Here is a 27,227-nt window from a genome sequence, read left to right as displayed (position 1 = left end):
CCACCAGATCCTTCCTCCGTGTCTTCTGTCTCTAGGCAACATCTCTGTAGATGTTTTCCCTGAATCCACGCTATTCTCCCGAAAAAAAAACTCATCAAATGCAACCAGACCTTTTAATTCAACTCTACACCTCTGACTCGTAAACTCCCCTATGGCTGCTTGTCTGTCCCGCCTCTTAGATATCAACCAAACCGTCTGCTCAAGGTGATCACATGATTCAATATATCAGTTTCCTCTTGATGGATGCCATAAAAAGCTGCATGCCCAACAAGCGGGTCCACCTGTCCATGGCAAGCTTGAAAAGAGCTGTCTTATCACTATGCCTATCACCATTCATTCCATCAACACCCTTTCCCAAAGCCCAGTTAGAAGCATAGGAATGCTATCTAGCCCTGAGCTCCCACTACAACCCAAAACGTAGCTACGTTTCATGCCACGGTTTGCCTCTCATTTTTATTTCAGGACCAGGGAAATTGAGGGCGCGTGGTATGGCATACCAAGGGAAGATGGAAGATGGCGACTTTTTGGGGCAGACAATCTGGAAACAGTAAAACATCTTCTGTTTGTGTGTGAGGATCTGGGGACACTGAGACATAGTGCACAACTGACAGATGTAGAGAAACGAATGGAGGATGGGAATTGTTTTTAAGCGGGAAGAGTGAAGCAAGCATTATTTACTTCCCACTCCTGTGGAGGATGATCTGAACTATTTTTTTAAATCTGTAGTTGAACTAACTGATGTCACTGAACAAATAACCAGTATTCTCTCCACATTCCAAATTGATATGTATTGTACTTCAAGGTTTCATTTTACGGTGGCACGGCCAACCTTATTTTTACTTTTTTTTGTCATGATTTGAAATCTTCTTTTCTGGTGTGTGAAAAGTTTGTTTTAAACTATATCACAGTAAAGTAAATACATACATTTGTGATCACCAGGTCATAGTGTGACCTCGGATTAACTCCTTCCTCAACCAAAGCAAACCAACTTATGTTGGAATTGACCAAAGGGCACATTCTGCTCCTATAAAAAGGAGACATTCAGGCGTCCAGCTTGCCTACAGCCTGAGGAATCCGTACCATATCTCTGCCGAAACTTACCTCCTTACATGCACTCTCCCGCTGAAGGGATCAAGTTCAAAGTCATAATATGCATTTTTGCAGAAATGGGTTAATGTCAAACACTTCTGTACTTGAAACACAATATCATAAAACACCTGCCCAAACATAAAATCCTGGTTTCAGATGGATGGGTGTTACTCCCTCACTGTCCATCCACACAGTAACTTGTGGTCATGAGCACTTAATTGTCTGATTTGATCTCAAACTATCTTTTGAGACAGTCTTTCCCAATCTTTGAAAACTCCACCGGTATACCTATTTCACTAACGGGTCACCATTGAAGCAGTGGATTAAGTGCACAAATTAAAAGTGTCCTCAACAATGAGCACAATACACAAGTCCATTCTCACTCCCTCCACTCTGTATATTTATGAACTCACATACCACAAGCTGGAGATGTTCTTGGTGAGTGATACAAGCAGTGCTGATTTCACTTCTAAGTTCAGGCAATTTTTGATGCAGATGGTTGGCAGGTCTGGTCTAACCGTTTGTATCTTTTTCCAAGATGAGCAATTACTAGTACCTGGTACAACAAAGTTCTTATGTCTGTAAGGAAGGACCAGATGCTAAAGACAGTTTCTCAGACGTAAACACAAGGTGAAAGGTTTTTACAGATAATGCATACAGGCATAAGTAAGTATATCATACACAACCATAGTATTAAAATATAGAGCATTTTTATTATCCAATGTTACATATTAAAACTTAACAAAACAAGGAGAAATACTGGATGTGGTGTGTGATCATTAAAAGGGAAGTTATAATTAGAGTGCAACTTATCTTCAATCATACATCATTCTTTGCATTTAAGCAAGCCATTGGCATTAGCAAAAAATCATATGTCAAAACGCAAGAGGAGGTATCGCTTGGATGGACCAGATAAAATGCCCAGTCAGACTTCAACCCGATGTCCGCCAGAACATTGTGTGTCTCTTGAGTACATGCACAAGAACCTGCCATTCAAGGGATTGGATTGGACCCTCGCAGGGGGAAGTTACCAGTGACTTGCAGAGAGCCTCCCTGTACCTACAGGCTAATTCAACCGCCTCCTAAATCCAACACAGTTATGTCTGGGGAATGTGAGCTTCTGTCTTGTTGCAGGGTCCCAACCATTGGCCCTAGTGTGGTAGAGTTGCCCAAAGCTAACTCCTTCAGAATCCTGACTGCTCCCTTCTCGGCTCACCTTCTATCTTTCGCAATGAACTCATTAGGAAAAGGAAGAGGTGCTTCGACAGTCAGTGTTCCCCCGCTAGTTTGACAAAAGAAGTTGCTACCCTATTAAGCGGAAGTCGGTGAAAGTGGTCTGTGGTCTGATGGACCGAGGGGCAGTGGGGCAGCGAATTCTGTGGCAGCAGTCTGGTCCTGATGTTTCCAGAAAGGCAGTAAGGCCACTATAACTTGGTTTGTTAGTCGATATACCGAGTAACCTGATTGCATTCTGCTGACCACAGCATTGAAGTTCCCAGCGCTTATGTCACAAGCCAGTAGCCTATGGTGATCTGTTGAATAGGGGTGTGATTATATATGTCTGGTTGTTGGGGGGATTGAGCTTGCCATTTGGGGCCAATCCAAACAACGGGCATAATATCATTCACGGCACATCTGTAAGGACATTCCTTTAAATACCACCAATAGTCCTTGCCAACCAGAAAAACCAGGCAACTGGCCCAGAGTTTAGTGCCCAGAGAGCGACTAGAGGGAAACAAGCGCGAAGTCCGTCCATGAATAAATCCGACCTGAGATCAATCCCCTGCAAGAAGACAGTCTTGGCACTAATAATCCTGACTGCCCCCCCCAGTCCAATCAAAGATGAAATCGTTTTTTAAACCAGCACCAAACACTACAGTAGACGTACTCGAATATAGCCACAAATGTTCAAGCCCTGGATGATTCCAACATTGACTTTGCTTCCTCCGTTGATAATAACGGATCCCTCTTAAAACGTTCTCATGGGGTCAAAAGGAACTCAATGGCTCCGGGAGATTTTGAACAGAATAATGTAATCTCATCTAATCTCTCCCGATCTCCGGATTTGGAACAACGTAGACGCCGGGTGAAAGTGACACAGAGCAAAGCCTGGAGGTGGGCAATGAGGTAGACATTGAATCTAGTCCTCTTAGGGCCCTGATGAATAGGAGATTCATGGAGGCTCTGGGAGCAAAGATTGAAGAACTTTTCATAATGTGCACAAATATGGCGTAGGAACAGCAGTCCCTAAAGGAGGGAGTGCTTGCTCTATCTACCCTCTTAAGAAGTACAAGTGGCTCACTTGGCCAGGAGATTGAGCAGTTGAGACCTCGTAGTATTGCCAGAGCCACAACGTCACCAAGACAGATGACCATCCATGAGGATAGGGCATATGAGTCGGACAGTGGGGCCCTGGAGGTTATCTGTGTGGAACTGTCACTTCTAAATGCCCCTAGCTCCCCCCTCGCAAACTGAGAATAATTAAAAAGAAGTAAGAGAAGAAAGGGCCTGTCCTTCAGGGAAATCAGAAAGGCAGGCTGTTTAAGAATGCATGGGTAGGCCAAGGGCTTGCCAAATGACAAGGGGTGAATAAAGCGGGTGTATTGGTGTCTAACACCCTCAAAAATGGGAAAACAAGGCCGATTGATGAATGGGTGGTCGGTTGATTTTCAAAGTCTGTCATTCCACAAGTAGTTTTGGTGCGACTCTTCCCTCCTTCTGTAGACTTTACTTTATTTTACTTTAATATACATATAACGTGCACCATTGACCCTGAGGCTTAAGTGAGCACACAAAACGGGAAAACAAAGACAAGAACACAGCAGAAAGTTCCAGAGAAAACGAGCTTCACACAGTTCAGATCAGCAAACGCCCAAGCTAATCCCAAGGGGAGTGATAACCTTATCTGAGTTTTCAACCTTTTTCTGAAGATCAGTGTAGACCTGGAAACGAAAGCTAAATCGCTGCCACCTCGAACTATGGACAAGAAGCTTGACGTCCCTAACATCCGGGTGGGTGTTGATCTGACTAAAGGAGCCAACTATATTCAGAAACATACAATTAACCTGGATGGGGCCACCAAAACCTCTCACCCTGGATCTGTCTTCTCAGTGGCGGCAACTAATTCGAACACCTCAAGCATCGTGCTCCAACAATGCCCCCAACCTTTGATGGTGGCCAATCAGGGATCCTGGCTAGACTGGGTAGACCAGTTGAGACCTAAACCTGTGAGCAAGGGTATGAAGAATGTAGAGACAAAATAGTGTGCTGAATTGGTACATGTCATGATGTAGATATAAATCCAACAGCGGAGAGCCCATTACTCATTCGGTCTTGGCTGCTTGAACTATTACATATGATCCTGGACCTGGGCCTAATCTCTACCTAGGATTTGGTCAAGTTGCAACTCCCCAAATTTCACAGTATCAACAATTGGGTGGTAGCATCCTTTGTATCTCTGCTAGTGGTGGAGCGCATAAGTAATAATGCTAAAGCACTAAATCAGTTGGGTTTTGAGTTATCGTGTTTTGTTCCCTCATCCATTGAGACACCATCTAACTGGGAGATGCATAGGTCAGAAGTATCGAAGGTTCATGGGTGAAATGAGAAAATCTCAGAGGGGGCAAGACAGACCTGATGTGAAAATGTGATGCAGTCACAGATATCAAAATGTCTTTATTGCTCTCCTGGAACTCGAGGGGACATGGTTCTTTCTTGGACAATCCTCTATGAAAACGTTGATGAACAGGGCATGCTTCTGTTTACAAGAGACCTGGTTGTGTGCTCCTTTTTTTTTAGATGGTTATTCTCTAATTTTCCATTTGTCTGGGACACCTATAAGAGGGCGGCCAAAAGGGGGTTTATGCATTGGGGCAACATTTTCAATTAATTTAAGTGAATACAGTGCTGGTAAGGCCCATCCTAATTATTTGGCTGCCCATCAAAATAACTGGAGTTCAACACATGTCCCAATGTTGCTGGCAACCCTCTATGATCCCCCGGGGGAGCCGTGGCATCGTAAATAATTGATTGTACAGACTTTTAGAGCCTCGCTGTTACTTTTCTGGGGAGGTATTATTATCCTGAGCGGGGATTTTAATGTTATGTTAGGATTTTTCCTAGCAAGGTACAGCACAACCAACACCCAGAGGCAACCTGGCACTATGACTGAGTAAGCATTATTAGAGGAAGAAGGAGGCTAGAAGAGTAGAGTTTTCAGAGGCTTTCTGAATTGCAAATGGGCAGTCACAGCACGGAGAGCATTGGGGAGGGCATTCCACAAAATGGCAGACTTAACTGAAAAAGAACGGCCTCCAATTCTAGCATGGTGAAACCTAGGGACAGCCAGAAGAAAGCGATCCCTAGAGCGTAACACACGGGGAGGAGTGTATGGTCAAAACTTCAACTGCAAATACTCAGGGCCAGCTGAATGAAAAGCCCTATGCACCAAACAAAGAGATTTAGCCAATGTAGAGCATTGAGAATTGGAGAGATATGCTCCCGATAGGAAGCACCAGTGGCAAGACGGGTGGCTGAATTTTGAAGAATCTAAAGGCGGCGTAGCAGGTAGTCAGGCTGGGCCAAATATAAAGAATTAAAAAAAGTCTATCCAACTAAGGACCAGAGCAGAGACCACCGGAGCCCGTAAATGAAAGGGAATAAACTGCAAAACCTTTCTGAGCATTGTCCGCTTAAAATGACCACCCTACAGACTGAGCTAATCTGGGAGGCCATAGAGAGGGAAGCAGACAGCTTAAGACACAGTGTGACTGTGGTGACAATGTACAAGAGGGGGATGGGTGGGGGAATAAATTAGGGGTGAGGCTGAGGGCAAAGAAATGGCTGGGAGCATTGTCTGAGTTCAACCTCCGCCCACTACATGTGCAAAGGGGGATTGACAATATGACTTGGTCTAACGGCCCATCCAGTCGCCGAATTAATTTGATTTTCACAAATAGTCACTTGGCAGAGTACAACCCTCAATTAGAGGCAACATTTTCCAGGGTAAGTGACCATGTGATGCTCATTTTGAGCTGTCAAATGAGTCAGTCTAGCCCAAGAGATAGATTGGTCTTTAAACCAGTGGTAAACCGCAAGTAAACAGGCTGTGCTGGACTCCGGAAAATATTGCTCAGTTCAACTTATATAAGAAACAGTGGACATGATCAGAAAAGGCCCCCAAAAGGCAGTACAGATCTGGCAAACCTGTATGATCTGTTTCACCCTCCTGACCGAAGGTTCCTTTCCAGACGGAATGGTCACACGAATAGGCCCTGTAATTTCGACGGAGTGATTGCCAGGAAGAAAAGAGAGTTAAGGATGGTCTTCCGTCAGATGAGCAGAAATCATCTCCTTAAGGATGATGATAAACCGAAATTGCCAGCTGGATTTAGGGTCTGCTAATAGAGCTGGTTGCGGGGCATAGGTTCTCGGCGAATGATATGGGATGGAACTCACTGAATAGGTCGATATCCATTAAAGACTCTAGGAAGTTCTGGCACTGGTTAAGTAGCCAGGACCAAAGTCTCTCAACTCGGGAAACTGTGGGTGTAGCAGAGGACCAATGGGTGGCATATATTGCCAGTGCCTTTAATGGTAGTATTGGGGGTGGTGGGGTGAGTGAACCTAAATCAATGCTTAACTCCCTGGCATGTGCCCACATAAATGAGGCAGACTTAGTGGCCCATATAATTAAAGCTAAGGCGTCAAGTGCGGTTGGCCCGGATGGTTTGTCCAACCTGGTGCTGAAGGCGGATCCGCAAATGTGGGCACACATTTTACTACAATTATTTCAGCAGATCTGTGAAACGGGAAGTATTCCTAGTTCATGGGAAGTTTCAACACTAATTCCCATTTTCAAGAAAGGACGCTGTGACCTCCCGTCCAACTACAGATTGTTAGCAATGCTCGACTGTAGTTCAAAGCTTTTTGCTAATTTGTTACTGGGCCTGCTCTCAGCCTGAGTGGAAGAATGCAGTCTTTTAGGTCTCCTGCAAACGGGATTTAGGAAGGGATGTTCTACTTCACATTCGATCTGGACCCTCCTGACCCTTATTTCCGACACCCAGGCCTATCCTGGGACATCTCTGTGTATATGCTTCCTAGATTATACGGCCGCATTTGATAGTGTGAACAGAGCAAAACTTTGGGCTTTGCTCAAATCCTGGCATATTCACCCCCCCTCCTCTATTTCATCAGGGCGTTAGATAGTGAGACCGAGGTCAGAGTCAGACTATCTCAGGAGAGTGAACTGACCACACTGATTCCCACCAAGAGAGGTCTGAAACAGGGGTGCTCTCTAGCCCCTGTTGTTCATCTCCCAGCTACCTCAGAACATGAGCCAGGCCCAGAATTTCCCTCCACTATACGGCTCACTGTCTTATCTGTTGGTGTTGGTTATTATCCTTTGCAGGTGGCCCTACTTTGGATCGCTTTACCCCCAACCCGGGATAACATGGTGGTGAAAACTAATGCAAAAAGTTTTTCTCCCCTGAAGAAAGTTCTAGCATTGAGAAGCTACAAAGAACTGGAACATGTCGGGATATGGTTGTTGTGAATTGACACTTTGCTTAAATGCATAGTGTATTGTAATTGTCATGTGTCTGTGAATTTTATACGTTGTTAATTGTGGTGTAATTTATCCCATTAGGTTGATGTTATACCCACCATGTGGGTCATAATCTTGGGTTATATTGTGTGTTTTAAAACAAGTTGTTTTAATAATGTTTTATTAAATTTGAATATGATAATTAAAATGATCCAATCTATGAAAGTTTCTTGCACACCAAGTCCATTTTTTCAGGACCAATGGGTATAGGTCATTACTAATCATCTTCTGGTAGACAGATGAGCAATTCATTAGAATAAAGGTTTTGTACCTTTTCTCCTTTTGTGTATAAATAAATCCCTGGAATAGCACCACACAAAGGCTCACCAATCAGAGTCCAATTCAACCGTGCCATGTCATGTATACCAAAAAGAAACGTTTACTTCCTTCCTCCGGCGACAAATGGATTGGCAGCAAAGCCATACGTTGGCAATGGTGGCTCTGATATACCAGAGGGTATACCATTGCAGCAGATCCTGCACCAATGTGCACATCCTACTTCTTTGTGGTACTGGGTTGACCACATGCTTTGGGCGTAGATATAGTGGCCCCAGGGGATTTTGAGTCAGTCTACTGGATCTCCTAAAGGCCAGAACTCCTGGAGGATGACCCCTTGTTCAAGGAAATCATCCCACAAAATATGCAGGCCTCCTCAGGTTCATGGATTGATCTGACATCACCCTGGGATGATCCACAGTACCGTGTTTTGTCAGTTTCCTTTCTGTTTCCTGCTGGTGACTTTTGGCAGTATTGGAGTGGGGCACAGGTCATCATCTAGTACGCCATTTTGTCCCATCAACTCTTCTGCACCACCTTCCACATAGGGGCTTTGGAGGGCTTTGATCATGATACAAGTCAAAGATTCTGATCCACTGATCTAACATTTTGCCTTTTGTGCTAAAGACAATTACAGCTTACTTATTTATCACAAAATGTATGTAGCACGTTTATCCAAAGTGTTGAACACAAACATTTACAGTGCAATAATAGTGAACAAAGGCAATGTGTATGGACCAAAGAAATAACTCACAGAACATATACCTTCAAACAAAAAAAAGATTATGAAAAATTCCTCTGCAAGAAATCAGTCTTAAACCGTTTCTTGAACTTGGATAAATTAGAAAAAAAACATATAGATTTAAGAAATTCCACAATTTAGGGGCTAGAAGTGAACAAAAACGTGAAGGTGTGCAGCGTAGAGGTGAAAGAGAAAGAAGAAATTGAGAAGTAGAGTGAAGATCTCTGGGAGGGTGATACATTGGCATCAAGGAAAGGAAAGGTAAGGAGGAGCCAAAGCATGCATACTTTAAAAAAATTAAAAATAGACATTTCTACTCAAAATCTTTGTCTGGCCTGGAGCCATGAAGACGAGCCAGATACGTAGAAAGACTTCCCAGCGCAGAATGTAGGATGGATTTAAAAGTTAGGGTGCACAGTCAGGAAGACCCACATATAAGGAACAACAGTAATTTAGATTGGATAAGACAATAGTTTGCAACAACACCTTTGTAGAAGCAAAAGGTAAATAAATTCCGAATTCTGCTTTGATAGGCCCACTGTAACCCACGGGTCCATTAGGCAGAGCCTCAGATTCCAACCCATTCGCTGGTTCCAGTGCCAGTTCCACCACTTAAACTGCCTCCAACCCTGCTTCTAGTAGCGCCATTGCTCCAGGTATCACCTGTCATTCTGTCTAGGACTCTGGTCCCTGCACTTCTGCAGTGACAATGACCCCATTGCAAGTGGTACCAGATACACTGTGCCAGCATATGAGAACAATCCCCCTGAGCCGAGGAACGTTGCTCCATTGCCAGCACCCGTGGATACGTCCAAAGGATGCACACACCAGGGTAATACAGAGAGGAGGAAACGCAAAATTCTAAGATCATCATCTTCTACGCCTTTCTGGATGGTAAGTAACAATATACAGCAGATACAGGTTCTAAGGATCATTGCAGAGAATAGGACTTGTGTGATCCACCACCAAGCCTAATGATGGCGGTAACGTTTCTGTATCAATGGGAAGGAGTGGATGCTGGCAAACAAATTAATTCTGATTCCTATACTCAGAGGACAAGAAAGATGAAAAGGAGCCTTCAGCTCATCTCGGACAATTTGGTCTCGGGCCACAGGTTTATTTGTCATGCGTGAACCCAGGCAACACTGGTAACCTGGAAGAGATCCAACCAATCATGTTTCAGTTTTTGGTGCATCCGAGTTCTCGTGAGTACCTGTCTTCCTACCTTCATGAGCTACAGTATGCGTCGGCATTCAGCAGCCTTGAGACTACAAAATGGGCTAGACAAGGGCCCTCTGTCTTGCTGGTGTCCTTTTAGTTCATCCATCATATAGAAGGGGAAGCATCTGATAACTGTTTTGCCACTCTCTCTGCATTGATTATCAGTGAGTTTCTCTGGTATGGACAATCATGACAGCTGTGTATGCGATAAAGACTGTGGGTTTAGAGTTTCCTAGAGTGTTGTGTTTGGACCATGTCCAATTGTTTTATGGGTTTTTTTGGGCTGCCCGCCTGGGTGTGCTTTTCTTTCGAGTTGTAGTTAATGATATTCTTTCTTCTTAAGTAATCACTTTGCACCCATGTATTCCTTTATTAATTTATCTGGCATTCTGATTTTATTACTAAATGTATGATACGCAAAAAAAACAGCTGGATGGACTCACTGTTTTGCCAACATTTTAGAGCAAGAGTTTCATACTTTTGCAAGAGTACTGTGTTTGCAAATGTGTCCATGGTCCTATTCTTTTTAACTGTTTTTTTGTTTTGCCCTCTTGGGTATGCTGTTCTTCAATGTTCCTTCTTCTGTTAAAACGTTTACATGGCGATTTATTATTATTTATCTTGAGTCATACTTGTATTACTAAATGTATGGCACATAATACTCACCTGGTTGGACCCACTGGTTCTGCCAACATTTTAGAACAAGTGGTTTCCATGTTTCTCTCTTAATATAAATGGCTGAGTGGAGGCACTATATTGGAACAAAAAGCACAAATAAGTCAGGTCACAGACAATGCTTGGGGTACCAGACAGGCATCTGGGTCACAGTTGCACCAAAGTGAAAGGGCACACCTGCTACAAGAGGGCATTGGCTTCTGTTACTTTGTTACTTAACGTTGTGGTCCATCTGCGTTTTCTTAGCTGGAAATACATTGTAACAAACGGGTGTTTTAAATAGAGCAGGTACCTGATAAACAAAGCGATAGGCTCGGATCCTGGTATCAAATGTGGTCTGATTCTTCTAAATATGCAGGTTAGGGGGAGTACCCCCCATGAAACCACCAGCGGGTTCACCATAGAAACCTTCCTCTGGAAGATTGTTGCTGGTGTAATGACTTTTGGTTACGCTTAGTAGAAAGTGTCATAACAAAATCGATACACAGTTTAAAAAAAATGTTGGCTGAAAACAAACATATCCATGATCAGTATTTCGATATGTGGATTGCAACCAGAGAGTGCAAATGGCAAATGACTCCATGCCTTCCTGTTTCTTCAAGCGGATGTTTACCTTCCATAACCCAGGGTAATTACAGGCCAGGATGCAGTGTAACAGCTAATATCTCTACTTTGCTTTATCGTCTACTTGTCTACTGCACATAATGCAAGTCTTGTCATGATATCCGTGCCAACAAGCTGTCACCAAATACTGTAAAGGTGCTGGGGCATTGGAGCCTAGCCAGGCTTGTCAACTAATATTGTTCTGCCTTCTTTATGTCTGTCTGAGATGAAGATTCTATTGTTTCAATGAGTCACGCTGACCACCACCATACTTGCCCACATATTTATTATTTCTTCCAACTTTATTCTTGACATGTCTTCGCTGTGTAATGCTCTTGCATTCCTGGGTATGCCCACCGGGAAATCTCCAGTGTTCCCTATAGGCCAGTCCACCCCTGTGGGTATTGGGTGGACATAGCACTTGGGATTTCCTAACTTCTATCTATCTCTTCCCTTCTTTAACTGCAATGATGGATGTAGAACAACAAATTAGATGTCACTTTTCAAGTCCCAAACCTATATTGTTAAATCCGATGGCTGTTAGCAGTACATTGTATCGCATATAGATGCCCGATACTCTTGCGGTTGTCCAAAAAGTAAAAATAAATAAAACTTGACAAACAAGAGAAGCAACTCAAGGGTTTTGCGGTTCTGTAAGAAGCACTCCTTGGCCATCATTACCCAATCAGCTTCCTCTACTGTTCTAGGCAATTTGAATAACCATATTGCACGCTGATGAAATGGGAGGTGGCACCGGCAGTGCGATGTCTATGTCCGGTTTGTAGATGTCATACAGACACAGCGCCTGGGATGATCCGGCGAATGTGTGTGTAGGACTTCCTGATGGTGACACTGCCATGGTGGGAGACGCCGCGGGGCAGGACGCATTCTTCGGTCAGTTTCTGGGTATCTGGGTCCCAGCAGAGCACTGTTGCAATGACCTCATTTTTTTCATCTCGCCCGCCTGTAATGAAGAGCTTATTGCTGCAGGCTGCAATTCCACAACTGGCACGCTCGTGGCTGAACTGCGTCACCAAGCACCAGGTATCCTCCAGAGGGCTGTAAGAGTAGAGGGCCTTCATTGCACCGCCTGGAAGAAAGAGCAAACAGGACAATGTCAGTGGGCAACCTCTGTTCCCTAACCTATGCACATATTCATCCTCCACCAATATCTTACTAGGCAATTGGCTCTAGCTAGGGTGTGAATTAATGTATTGCAATGATTAGCCATGTTTGGTTATGTTTAAATGTTGTATGCATAGTTTAGTTATGTTGTTATTTTTTAAAAAAATTAGCCTAGCATTGTTTACTTTAGCAATGTTCCATTATTCACAGTTTAGTTAAGATTTGCAATGTTTACTTTAGTGATGAATGATTTAGGAATGTACTTTTTAATGGTTAATTTAGAAGTGGTTATTGATATTCAGTTAGTGTGGCTAAGGGTAGAAATGTTAACTACGGTTATTTTAGTATGCTCAGTTTCGATACTTGATATTTAATTCAAAACCAATATTTACTTTAGTTTAATCATCTTGAATTTACTATATTAATTTCATAGTTTGTGTAGTGATGTTTAGTTGAGTTTAGTAATGTTTACTTGTATCGAATGGAGTTATGTTTAGTTTACTTCTGTTTTTTAGTAATGATTACTTTAACAATATTTACCATAGTCATTTTTATTTAAGTTTTGTATTATTTCATTTTGTTTTGCAAATATTTCTATTATTATGGTTAGTTCAAATATCTATACTTAGGCTTTGCAACAGCAATTTGGATAATACCGCTATGCTAGGCTACCGAGTTTAGATTCCTAGGGCCTCATTATGAGTTTGGAGGTAGCCATGCCCTTAAAAAGGGCATGGCTACCCCTAAACTCGGGTCTGGGTTCCCTGAATGGGGAAATACCGGGCCATACTGACCTTGGAGAGCGTGGTATTTCCCCATTCAGGGAACCCGGCCCGGTACATCCCCATTCCCATTTGAGCCCCCATAGGGCTCAATGGGAATGGGGAGGATGCTAGCAACGGTCCCGTTAATGACTGGCCCGTTGTTAGCATCCTGGGCTGGTTTTACCAGGTGTCCTTAGTGGGACCCGCGAGCAGACCTCGTAATGAGGCAGTAGGGGTTAATGGCGCCGGCAGCTCTACCGGCGCCGTTAACCCCCTACCGCCAGGGTCGTAATGAGGCCCCTAGTCTTTCTCTGGCAGTTTCAGAGTACGCATTGCCACTTGCAGCCATTATTGCAATTTAAAAGGTCAGAAAAGGGGGTTTGATAAAGGCACTGGGTTGGGACAGTTGTAGTCATTGACATTTTCTATTCACTATGATGGTAAACCCAAAATAAAGGAAAACACTAGTGCCCACGGGAGAGAGATCTCTGCGGTTGTAGCTAAGCATGAAACAATTTAAGCCATCCTTGCATAATGTGTGTCTCCTGGACACTAACAAACATGGACATGTTGATAACTATCCCTGCTGATATTCTGCTGAGTTGAGAAAATGGGGCTGCCACCAATTTAGCATGGCTCACTACACTGAAAACATAGCCAGCTAATCTCGTCTGGATCAACAGAGTGCTGAAGGTCAGTGCCTCATTTCAGAAACCTGCTCCAGCTTGTCCTGTACCCCTGACAACATGTGTACTTGTATCTTGACCCTCAAGGTCTCTAGAATAAGAGAGAATTACACATAAGACTCCTGGAGACACGGAGGCGAATGGCTATTACTGTCCTCTAGAAGGAATATGCAGGCACAGAGTCAATGAAACAGCTATTAACATGTCAACGACAAAGAGACCATTTGCCTGACCATAGTGAGTGTACACTGGCCATTAAATACACATAGGGCCTCATTAGGAGTTTGGCAGTACAGTGATAACGGTGCCGGTAAGCTTGATGACACCGTACCGCCAAACTACGAGTTTTGTTCGTGGGTGCCTGACAGCCCGCCAGGTCTGACCTGGCGGGCTGTGGGGCACCCGCAAGCATAACTCACGGATGCACCGGCACCGTTATCAATGGTGCCACTGCATCCATGCTCCACATCCCCATTAAGCACTATGGGGCAGAATAGGGATGGGGAGTGCAGCATTTCCGGCACCCGCGAACGGGCAATTACCGTGCTGCAACACTAGTAATGGCCCGGTAATTGGTCATTTGCGTGTGCTGGTGCCGGAGGCGGGTTTGGCGGTAGCCGTGCCTGTCATACAGGCACGGCTACCACCAAACTCATAATGAGGCCCATAGTCTTCATGTGTACCTTAACTCCACTGAATATTAGATTTAGATATTCTAAGGGAAATTGTGTTGAATATGTTTTTATTCTTAAAGGAACTTTACATTTGTATAACATAAAATATTACTCAAGTTGAGTATAACTCATTCCCCATACATACTCTACTGAGTTATGAAATGTCTTGTAGCTCATGCAAATGTTGAGTGCACATACAATATGTATGGACAATGAGTTCTACTCAATACTCACTATCACTATCACCTAACATATCAAAATGTAGTAGCTAGTATATTTCAGGCACAAACCAAGAGTATTTATGTGTCTTTTGGTGGCAATCATGGAATCACTATACACAAGTTGTTTTTTTCTTTGTCTATGTTATATAGGACATTGGTAGTTATGCCCCAACCTGATGCCAAGAAGCATCATAGCCACCTAATTGTACATGTCTTGGGGCAAGCAGAGGTGGAGACATCACTTGTTTTTCTCTGCAATGCATTCATTTCACCTCACACCTGTAGTGTTACATGCTATTACCAAAATGGGTTCAGAGCTGAGGGGAAGAACAGCCCTGTTGTCTCACAGACTCAGGGTTACAGCATTTTCTCAAACCCTGGACAGCATTGCCCTCCATCTAATACCCAATCCTGCTTTAAGCGTGCAATCGAAAGACCCATACACCCATAAAGACCCTAGTTAAAAATTGTCCTGATTCACGCACATCCTTGAGAAATGGAATTCCTCCATTCTTTCAGCAACATGAAATCTCATGTCCACATTCTTGCTTCATGGTCAAACCTCCCACGCCCACACTGCATTTAGATCAATTCTAATTGTCCAAGAGCCTGCATCAACCCCACAAATACGCGTCACATTCTGAAGGAATGTGAATGTTAAGTCTAATTCCCCATATTAAGCATGCAGATAACTCCCCTGCTTGAAGCTCACATATATGCCTTTAATTTTTAAAACGACATATTTCCAAATGCCACCAAACCTCTTCCAATTTTTACTAACATACATAAGACCTCAAAGCGGTGTCACGCATGCTTCCAGTTACTCAACCCCTCATCCAATTGGACTGGTACTAAGGAGTTGTAGGCATTTTTTTTTGTAGGGCTTGGAATGTGTCCGAGAGATTACACACAAGTAAGGAAGGTTGCCCAAAGAGCTAAAGTAAATGAAATAACCAAGCTGTATGGGTGATGCTTGGCGGTGCAGTGAAGATACAGAGAACCCATACGCTGCAGGAATGATATATTATGCGAATGAAAGTAGATTATGGCCAAACATGACTTACCCACAACATAGATGTGATTATGGAAACTGACTGCATTGATGCATTTTGCCTCCACCGGCATGGGCGCTCTAAGACTCCATTTGTTAGTAGAGGGATCGTAGCACTGGGTCTTGTCGGTGGCCAGCTTTCCATTAGGTCCTCCCCCGATTACGTACAATTTCTTGTCATAGCTAGCAGCAGCGAATGAGCTCACGTTGAAAGCGAGGGGCGCGACCTGTGTACCAAGAAAAAAAAGGTGCAATTATATAATTAGAGCACCAAAACATGACCAGCATACGTAACAAAAGCATAACTTCAGAACTAGACTTTTTGTGGTCTGGTTATGTGGTGTAGTATCAGATTAGGGGGAGCATCTCTATTTTAAGATATCCAGTTTTCTTTTACTCCAAAATATGGCCTCCTTGTTATGGCTAAATTATACCTAAGGACATGAAACCGTCCCGGATGGAATGGTTGGACTTTGTGCCACTTTCTCATGATCCTTCAAGATTTAAGGAGTGAAAGTGGAAGGCTTGCATGAAAGGGTATGACCTATGAGATGTTGGAATGCAGGTACAATGCCCTAAACCTAAGGGGGAAGTAAAAGCTGTGGAAATTCTATTAGCATAAAGATTTGGTCCCATTCTCGACTTGCATTTAGATTTGACCACATTCTAGAGAAGCACTAGGCTACGCAGTACGTAGTGCAATGACGATCAGAAACTGAGATTGTTACTGGTTTCCATTAGCATAAGGGCTTATTGCCGCATTAGCCAGAGTCCTGCAATTTTGAACTAAGCCCCATTAGACTGTGTAGGTTTCTGTCATTTAGGGCACTAGGCCGCAGATCAGAGCCTCAGTCATTCTATTCAACAAAAACATTATTCCTGCTTCCCCCAGCAAGTGTTCAGCCTGCCAAGGTCCCCAGAGGAAGGGTGAGATGCAGCAGACATATTAGTTAGTATTGCAGGGCTTAGCTGTTCTCGGGAGCTTTTAGTGAAATGTAGAATAACGGTTTGTGTTCCGGGCTGTAAATAATTACAATAGCTGTGAAGGACATATTTTGGTGTGAACAAAGCCTTTAGTGGAGACATTGCCAAAGCGTTAAACTACATCAGGGTTATACCACCCCCTAGGGAGTGTTGGGACAACTGGGTATGCAATAAAATGGCTTAGCAGCATGAATAAATATGAGAATTTAGTTTCCAAGGAGCAGAGCTTCAGTTGTCAAGCTACCTTGTTCCCAAGAGATAGCCGGAAGAATGTGTGCTAGGGATAGCAACATGTTTCAAAGCTGGAGTTGCAAAAAGTGTTGCAGAATAAACAGCCACAAGGCCTGAGAACTGTCTGGATTGCCAAATTATCTGAGCTCATGAGAGAGGATGTGAGTAATTCGATGACTTCACTGTTCACACTCACTACATGATTGGGTCGTTTCTGTGGAACTGCACATCAGAAGTTACACTAATTTGTTTTGTCCAATAGGGATATGCCTAAGCCAATTAGGATGAAGTATTTCTATACTGACTGCATAATTAGGTAATTCACAGGAGGCTGCACTTATGGTGGTCACGGGTACTGTACTAACAAATAATGCTCACTAATGTATATTGTGTTCAGATTTCTATATAGGTGGGAACCAATTGGGAGCGCAGGATTAACATGTACTTGATACTTGTAATGTATTCACATTTTGTGGCTTTTGTGTTTAAATACTGTAACTCAATGTGGGTGGATCAAGATTGTTTTCAGTTTTCAGTCCCACAGAGATGACTGACCCTCCAGGCCATCATTTGCATATATTTATTAAAGCCGTTTTTCCTGGCAGATCGTGCACTCCATTATTGCTTCCTTGGATTGATGTTTTCCGATCAGATTTTGGGCCTCCCGTACAGAGACTTGAGCCGCTTATTTACCTGGGCTATCCCTGGTGTTTAGGGTACTCTAAAAGTATTCATGTCCTCACTTCTATCCCATGGAAGGATTCAATAGATGTAAATTAATGTCCACTTTTTAATTTCCCCCTTAATTTTGATTGTTGGAGACTATGTTTTAAGGATAGCCCAGCATACAGTAACATTCGGGAGAGCATCGAAGTGCTGCAAACATTTCACTGTGGTCATAGGCATGATTTTCTCAACATAAATTGGTAGAGTTGTCTCTGTCCCTCCTGCAATGCACTTCTTCTGCTCTAGGCAGGATATTGTTCCTCGTTTTTTAAATTTAATAAGTTGCAGCCAAATCTCCAACATGCAATTTTGTATCTGATGGACACAAGTAAAAACCTTTTGGCTTCATTCTGCAAGACCATGGCTGTGAGACATGGTTGTGCACCAATGGAGTTCAAGCATTTGGTTTTGGGGCAAATAACACAATAGGGCCACAAATATAGAAAATGATGACAGACATAGGGCAAGCCCTCTAAAGTCACCATTGGAAAATCCATTGAGGAGGACTGGGGAACTCTGGGGACCAGAGGAAGTTACCAGCTATGTGATTCCCCCTTTGGATGTGCTATTAGGGGGACCCCCCAGTACCCCCACAGTCTTGCCTCAGGCACACCACTAAGTGCCTAGCAGTCCCCATCTCAAAGAAAGGTCTGTGGTATGCCCAATCAGAAAATGTGTGTCATGCATTATAAGGAAAAGTACCCAAAACCAACCTCCTCAGTGGAAAATGATATTATGGGGAAGTAACCCTGAGAGATTCCCCCCCACCAGCTTTACCACCCACTTCCGGTCCTGCATGTAAGTTCAAAAACTGAACAGGTTATCATAACAAGCACACATTTGGAGTACAAACCCCTAGAGGAGCATAGGGAGAAAGAAGCCTGCTAAAAATGTTGTGGCAGCAGAGCAATAAGCCAGCATACGTAAACTAGGTGAATTCGCTAACAGGCAAGGAAACTTCCTGATAGTCCCCGAACACGGAATTGCCCCTCTGCTATAATGCCTGTGCCTGGTCCTAAGATGGCGGCCTCACATTTCATCCTTAAGGTAGCAGGGACATGGGCATGTACCAAATTAAGACATTAGACAACTACAACACCTGAATGTACTAGCAACATCAAATTAGACTACAGAAGCGGGCTTAAACTCCATTGTGCTCACCACTTTTACATTCAATTGCTCACAAATTAACAAACTATTAAGGTAAATGAATGACGCCATTTGGCAGAACAGGATCAAGAAAAATGGTTTCAGGCCCAATGGAGCCTCACAACAAAACTGAAATAAACTGTATCTGTTCTATGCGCCAAGCGTCTGTTAGTACATTTGTTCATCAAGTCCAATATATATGTATATAGACGCCCTTTTAATATCTGTTCATCAAGAAGTAATGCCATTGGTAAGTATTCTTTTAATATCTATTCATCAAGAAAGTCTTGCCCACACGTGTTTCAACATCTTTTTAACTGGTCTTCATCGGGGCATTGACATGTCTCGCCGATAACACCTTTCAAATGGTCCCTAGTTCATACCAATTCGTAAGTACAGCTCCAAGCTCCAATGTCCTAGTGTGAATCACAGTTTATACCAATTAGTTGACTTCCACATTGGATCCCAATTCTTAAGACATAATGGATCTGCGCCTTTCACCAATTTCCACAAAATTCCAACTTATTCACCAGGTTTTCTCACATGGGTACAATCCTTAGAGGCCTTTTCCCTAATTCGAATACAGGTTTTATGTTTGTAAATTGTCATTCCCCTAATAAAAAATACATTCTACATCCAATAGCCTAACAAATATCTTTTGAAGTGGGGATACCCCCCAAACTCGCTTACCTCTTCTACCCTGAAGCCTCTATTTCCCACTCCCATTTATACATTTGTTTCCTTAACTGTAATTGTACTTTTTTAGAAATCACACCTGTAATTCGACTTTCATAGTTACAAATCGACATTTTATACCACAAATGACATTATATAAGCCTCTTTATTCACCAGAATCAATGTTTTATTCTCTTTATTCTTTTAATAAGGTTTTGTTTTTGGTCGACAATATCACTGACCACCCTCTAGACCAGATGCTGGTGGTACTGCAAAGTCACTAGAGTCAACTAAAGGGGTTTACAAAGCTTGATGAACCTAAGATGAACATGTATCCAGTTCAACCAATGAGCAATACCCTTGGCCAGGGTCTATAATCACTTCAGAATGACAATTAACTAAGTAAGGGGAAAGACATACTACACTTAAAGCTCCTATGGCAAGAGAGGGAATATACAATGGCTTGCACCTGTAAAAACATGAAAGGAAGAACCAGGGCAGGGTGGCAACAGTTACAAGATCTCCCGTTAGTAAGTAGCATCAAGATAGCCCAAGGAAAAACATTGAATTTGGACAGATCTTGCCCCAGTAGTAGTACATCATGGTCACAGAGTCCCGGAACACTACCCATCTCTGAGATTATCTACCAGAATTGTGCTGGGACACTTAAAATGTCCATGAGACTGTGAGTGTTTTGAAGGACACTTTCCTGGATTAGGATGCCCCAGAACAGTAAGGATTAGAAAAAGGACTGACATTGGACTCTGGATGATACATCCTGGAAGCCGAGATGCTTCACATAATTTAAATAAACCTTGTTTGCTAAGATTTTTCATTGAGAAAACTCCCTCATTTTGTTAACTGTTCTCCTTAATTAATTATAAGAATGTTTATGTACGAAGCACAAGGCTTGGGAATCCTAACTATCCAGGGACAGGAACTGGGAAGAGTTAGAGAACTACTGATATGAGATTTGAGGTGATCCATACAAACCCCTGGACAATGAGTCCAGCAGGGTAGACCAACTTGTGGTTAAGGATACTCAATGTTTGGTGCATATCCTCCCCTCTGCCAAGAGGCAGTTCCATTTCCTTAAGTCCCTTTTCCCTGTTATGCTCACCCGTTTGCTCCTAAACAAAAGCTTTCATACACTATTGTTTATGTTCTTCCGTGTTCTTTTCCTCCCTCATCATGACACATGGTGTCAGGGGTTGGATGGGGCAGAACCTATAACATTAGGTTAAAACTCACAGTAGTGACCATCTACCAGAGGGAGATGTGATGAAGCCTGTAAAGTCCTCATAGAAACCCTGCCTAAGGTCTCCTCCCAGGTGGCCACGGGAAGGCAGCCGCTACCTGTTCCTAACCCTGGGGGTGGTATTAGCCGGGAGGATCACCTGGGAGCAGAAGGGCCCCAGGGGAATGGGATGGCTCCATTGTGAGAGACACAGTATTTGTCTTCTTCAGAAAGGGAGATTTCTATGATGCCAGAATATTTTCTTTCAGAGCAAGGCTTATCTTCTTAGACCTACCCACTTTGTTGTCAGTGAAAGCCGTTGTGATCAGCATGGGAAGATAATATATGGAAAGCAGAGTATTGAAACCCTGGCTTCCAATGAATATAATTCTCCCTTAAATCCAGACCAATCAATAATCCCTCCCAAATCCTTCCCTAAAGGTGGGTTCACTAAAAAGAATGAATTAATTAAAATTGAAGATTTTAATACTTTTAATACTAATACATACTTATATACTTTAATACTGAAATAAAAAGAGATCAGAACATTCAGGACTTCAAGTCTCACAATGCCCGAAGTACTGTAACGAGGAAGAGGGACTCAGAGGCACCAAACTGCAGTGTGCAGTTAAATGACCCACACCTGGGCAGGAAATTTAGATATTTAAGACTCTCTCACGTGCAGACCATGGGAACTAGGAGGTGGATCATCGGTAGGAGTTGCGGCAGCAGTTGCAGCCGCAGAGAACACATTGACAATGAAAAGGGACTGTAATGAGTGGAGTCACTTCTGTGCAATATCGCTTTAGAGTTTGTCATACAAAATCTGTAGACCAACAAGTGAATGGTGACAAATATCATAATGAGATGTTGGAGGAGTTAAAGAGAGCAGTCTCCAACGGAGAGCGATCCTCCCAGATACCCCTGGGCATTTTACAATAAAACGTAGCTGATGAGGACCAGGATGTATTCTTCACAATTTGAAATAGGTCACAGATGCAACTTTCTAGGCTCAAGCTCGGTAGGGAAAATATGTCACTCCCCTGTTAACAGGAGATCTGCAGGTAGTTTATGAAATATTACACCTTGATTGGACTAGAAATATACAGACATCAAATAGGGAATGTTAGAATTCTTGGGCAAGACCCTGAATTCTATTGGCAGAAATTGAGTGGTATTCAGCTACTCTCCACCAAAAACCCATGACAGCTTTCCAATAGAAGAAAAGACATTGAAAACAATGTGTATATGCGCACTAACTTCCTGAAGGTGAAAGGAAGGGTATGCCTCTGATGTAGTCAGCCACTAACCTTGGGTTCTCCCTGAGCCAAGAGGATCTCTCTATAGAGGGGGTGGGGGGGTGTAAAATACAATTGACCCATACCCACTATCACAGACCAAACTCACCCAAATAGTTACTCCTACAGTAAAGCTGGCTATATCACCCATGCCTATCTAGACCTTCAGCTGCTGGGGCCCAGCGACACCAGATATATTTGGCCCAGCAAGGTTCTGGACCAGGAAGCCATTTACTAGCAGAAGTAACACAAGGAGGAAGATGGGGGAGGTGATACCACTGAAGTGGAGATGCTGGGACAAGGACTGCTAGAGGAAGACTATAAAATGTCTGTGCCGGTTGGTGGCACACCTGCAGAGACATTCTTAGAATTAGGAATTGGGAAGCGGAGAATAGTTTGTTTTTCACTGGCTATATGATGCAAGCTTTGGAGGGGTGTGTGGGGGATCCCTCAGAGATCCCCACTATCCCCTCAGGTACCCCACTAAGTGCCATGCAGTACTCATCTCAAAAGAGGGTCTGTGGTATGGCCTATCAGGAAATGTGCATCATGTAAAATTCCCCAAAAAACACTTCTCTGTGGAAAAAGTCTGTGTCAGAAAGAAACCAGGTACAATCCACCCCATGGAGGGTGTGGTTTTACAAAATACTGGCAGAAACATTGCGTCTCTGTTTGGGCCCTGCTTATGAACCCCCAAATGGAGTAGGATTCCGAAAGGAGCAAACATCAGGTGTGCCAGCCCAAACTGGAGCATAGAGTGGAGTGTGACGAGAATACAGTTTCAGCAGAGGAAGGTACACAAGCCCAGCATATGCAAACTGGGTGAAAACAGTCACTGGGAACAAGAAAACGTACTGATAGTCTGTGTAGATGAATCATGGAATCCAAATGCAGCCATAAGCATGATGCCTGATCCCAAGATGGAGAACTGGATATTTCGGATGCAGGGACGTAACATGGTCCAAATTGAGTCACTAGGCAATATACACCTGTTAAAAGTACTGGAGAGTTTACGATACACACATTGGGAGGAGGTGAACCTGTTAGTGGGTACCAATCATGGCCACTAGGCTAATGGTGCAACAGATCCATCAATCACAATGCTCATTCAAACAATTAGTGCCTAAACCAACATATAAGAAGGTAGAAACAGGCCAGTAGAACAACGTCCCAGTGGGGGTTTTATAGCAGAGACAGAGAGGAAGAACTAGAGGTGACCAAGCCATGTTGGCCACATTAAGGAGCGACAAAGAGCAGGCAGTGTCTAAGTAAAATGAGCACTCAGTAGAAAGGGTAAAGCTGGCAAGGCACGTTAGAGTAACAAGTCTACTGAAGGCTTGACTGAAAGGCTAGTAGGATCCAAGCTGTAAAGATCAAAAGCACCAGTGTAAACTGCTGGGGCTCTAGCCCAGATACTGCAGGCAGTGGCAATGCCACCAGAGCCACCTAAAGAGATTTTACAAAATCCACCTAAGCTGAGCCTGTAGTTGGCTCAAACAACTACTGATACCCTTAGTTGGGGGTGTTAATTACTCCAGCCTGAAACATACTCAGGTTGGGGGGTGTACTACCCAGATAACCCCTAGTGCAAGAGGGGCACACTACAGGTTCTGCCCATAGTAAAAGCTAAGTAGAGACAATTAAGGCAAGAGGAGAAAAGCTACAAGCATTATTGAGCATCAAGAGATCCCTGGGGCAAGAGCGGTAACTGAACTGTTCTTGCCCCAGAAGAGGTAAACCACAACTATGAAGCCCCAGGAGTCTACTCATGGTTGGGATCATCTCCCAAGAGCAGGTCAGGAATTATGCTTCATCACCTAAAGCATACCCGAGACTGTGAATGTATTTAAGGATGTTTGGTTTCCTGGGTGAGGACAGCCCAGAACTGTGGGGGTTACACTAGAATTGGACATTGGACTCGGGACACCAGGCCCCTATATCACAGGCCCTTCACCTGATTTGATTTACGCTTTCTTCCTGAAATAAATTATTGTAGAGATCTCTACATGTGTTAACAAATTACTCCTTTGTGTCATGTAGGTGCTTTTCTAACCCTACAATGACCCTAGAGCTCATTTGTAAGAAACATTAGATTTTGGGGGGAACAAAGCAAGAGATACCCAACTATCCAAGAAGACAAACTAAGAAGAGTGAAAACTACTACAAGATTGGAGGTGATTCCTACAAACCCCCAGGCATAGAGTTGTGCAGGTTAGGCCTACATCTGCTTAAGGAGCCCCCTTTTGATGAGGCAGATTCTCCATTCTGCCAAATGGAACCATTCTATTTGTATACAACTCTTTTTCCTTCTACCCATCCCTAACCTTCTGACTTCCACATAAAAGTGATTATGCTCTCTCTCTAAGTTTATATGTTCTCATTCTCTGTCCTCATGAGACCCACCAAACGGAAAGGTCCACTGACTATGCATAAATGTATCATTGGGCTCTTATCAGGTTCACAAGTTCAGAAGATTTGAGATTTATGCCCCATTGGGAACGGCAACCTCTATCAAGATGGAAGAAACCCAGAATGCTCTTCATTTACCGTACTGCCTCATTTCATACGTTTTTAAGCCTGTAGTTGTAAATTCATCAATGTTCAGCATGTTTTAAAGAAGGAATTCAGATCAAACAGGTATGTAATAGTTCACCAGCGGCAGAAAGTGCACTTATTTTGTAGAATAAAAGGTGCTACTAGATGTGCCGTAAATATAGTTGGACCTATTTCTTAGGGGCATTCGATGGCAGTGGTCCAGATGTTCAGGAAGGTAGTGCTCTTGTTATTTAGAGAGCAGGTTGTATTCAATGGCAGTGGTCCAGATGTTCAGGAAGGTAGTGCTCTTGTTATTTAGAGAGCAGGTTGTATTCAATGGCAGTGGTCCAGATGTTCAGGAAGGTAGTGCTCTTGTTATTTAGAGAGCAAGAGAGCAGGTTTTGTTCAATGGCAGTGATCCAGATGTTCAGGAAGGTAGTGCTCTTGTTATTTAGAGAGCAGGTTTTCTGGCATTTTTTGGAACCTCCTGCAGCTTGGACCACACACATAAAACAAGGGGCGTTCCTTGGTTTTCCTATGTTGCATCAATTCCAGTCTTGATGCATATAAAAGATGCATGGCAGACCGCACATTGGTGTTAGACCCTGTTCATCTTTATTACCCAACAGGATTAATAGTGGATCCTCCAGAAGAAGGGAGCACCAAGCAGACGACTCAGGGGGTTGGTTGCCACCCAGAGCCAGTGCATGCTGGGCTTGGGGATAGTATGGGCAAGAGATCCTGGTCACTCCCCCTTGGTTCCCATCACAGGGCATGCTCCTACAATTCAGAAAAGATCTCAACACCCACCTCTTCAGCCATCAAGTCGCCCCTTGTGCCACCTGACTCGCCAGTCGATGCCGGCCCCTTTCCTCTCCGCAACCCGGTATAGCTGTACCCCTCCTCTTTGCCCCTCTGTATCCTACCCCCCGCTGTATATCTATTCTCTTGTTACCACTGAAAAGCACCCCCGTTATCTGTATTGTTATATACCTCTAAAGTGCTCCGTTATGTATCTATATTGGTGCATTCTTCTGTAAAGCGCTGCGTTGCTTCTCGGAGCTAGGTCCGCGCTCAGTAAATACCATAATAATAATAATAAAGGACAGGAGACAATCACAGCGCTCCAGTGCCCGACTATCCTGTTAGCGCCTATCCACCCCCCACCCTCGAGTAACTCAAGGCAGGACAGTCGTGGTAGTCTTGCTCTTCTCCACTACCCTAGTGAGGCTGTGAGTGCGGGAGAATTATAGTGCACCTTCTCCCCAACTGAGAGAGCATGAATCTTCCTCTAATCAAACTCAAAACCCAAAGACCAGCAGCTAAAAGGGGTAACATACGCGTCAATCCAAAGAATAATAAATGCAACAGATACATGCATAAATAACCTATAAAAACATCTTAAAGATTTTGTACATGACCATTTAATTAGTCCAAGATAAAACCAGCTAAAAACAACTGATAAATGTTCAATGTGTTCCAGCCAACCGATAGTCTGATTCCTAATGTCATGTAACAGTTACCGCCCCATTTAAAGGTCCGCCCAATCTCGAGTCTAGCGTGTTTATCCCAGCTCAGAGCTGGGGGTAAACACGCCAGGAAAATGCCATTTCCGGTGCAATTACCGCTGGCGGTATTACAGTGTGGTAATTGCACCTAAAATTCCTTGGAATGGGGAGCAACGGTTAGCGCCGGACCCATGATCCGGTGGTAATACCTCTCACAGGGTTCAGGAGAGAAGTGCACTCACATTTGCCCACCTTCGCAGCCCCTGTAACACATGAATCAGATTCCAGCAGAAATCAAATCACCTAAGGTCACTAACCTTTTCTCCATGCACCAGCAAGTAAAGCCGCAGGTATCACAGTAACATTTTGGTCAAAACTGCCCAAAAGAAACATGATCGCAGCATTTGCATTATTAAGCAAACCTTCTTGCGATAATAATATTAATGCAAGTCTTTTAGACCTAAGGCGATTGTTACCGAGATAAGACAGAAGGGCGCTATAGCCTCATCTTCTCCTTCGCAGATCTTATAAATGGACCCACCAGAACGATTCCACCTTTTCATATTGTTGCCAAGTGACAGACTGTCTGCTCTTGCCAGGGCAAAAAGACGCCTCTTTATGGTTGCAATCAGGTTTTCACATAAGGCTGTTGACAGAAATCGGCAGCCAAACTTGGGTGATTTGAACAGGCGAGTTCCTCTGCCCAAAACTCTTTATTTCGTACATATTGTTTATTTTTTAAGAGCGCAAGTAAAGATTTATACTCAAAAGTAATTCCATTATTGGGTTCCAGAAGGTTTGCTAGACGTAAAGGATTTAAGCCTTATGCCAACTGCTTGCTATACTTTGAAATGGGCTTTGCGAAAACTGCTCCTTTGATGCCGTTATCAGCCAGATTAAAAATGTGTGATGTCTTCTTTTAACAGCATATCTTGCAGGGGTGTCAGACATCCTCTCTTGCTGTGAGAAAAAGCCTACATCCGCTTGCAGTGCCGAGGTGGGTACGCCTTCTGGTGAATAAAGGAGCTGTTTACAACATTGGACCTCATTACGAGTTTGGAGGTAGCCATGACGATTTTACCGGCATGGCTACCCCCAAACTCGGGTGCCGGTCCCGCAAAATGGGAATAACCGGGCCAGTCTGACCTTT

At 43.5% G+C, this 27,227-nt stretch overlaps 1 protein-coding gene across 1 annotated transcript in view; it reads right to left on the bottom strand.

Moving 5' to 3' along the window:
- Positions 1-1,777: 1,777 nt before the first annotated feature.
- KLHL6 (kelch like family member 6) overlaps positions 1,778-27,227 on the bottom strand; it is a 665,920-nt gene continuing 640,470 nt past the window's right edge. Inside the window, exons 6-7 of the mRNA XM_069617837.1 lie at positions 15,748-15,961; positions 1,778-12,303 (exon numbers count right to left, since the gene is read on the bottom strand). Coding sequence (XP_069473938.1) covers positions 12,002-12,303; positions 15,748-15,961 — 516 coding nt within the window. The 3' untranslated portion in view covers positions 1,778-12,001. The remainder of the gene's footprint in view (positions 12,304-15,747; positions 15,962-27,227) is intronic.

This window comes from Ambystoma mexicanum, chromosome 10 (genome assembly GCF_040938575.1).
Source record: "Ambystoma mexicanum isolate Mex_15411 chromosome 10, UKY_AmexF1_1, whole genome shotgun sequence".
NCBI classification, from domain to species: Eukaryota; Metazoa; Chordata; class Amphibia; order Caudata; family Ambystomatidae; genus Ambystoma; species Ambystoma mexicanum.
Note: the sequence above shows the minus strand (reverse complement) of the source record. Positions and strands in the feature narration are given on the sequence as shown.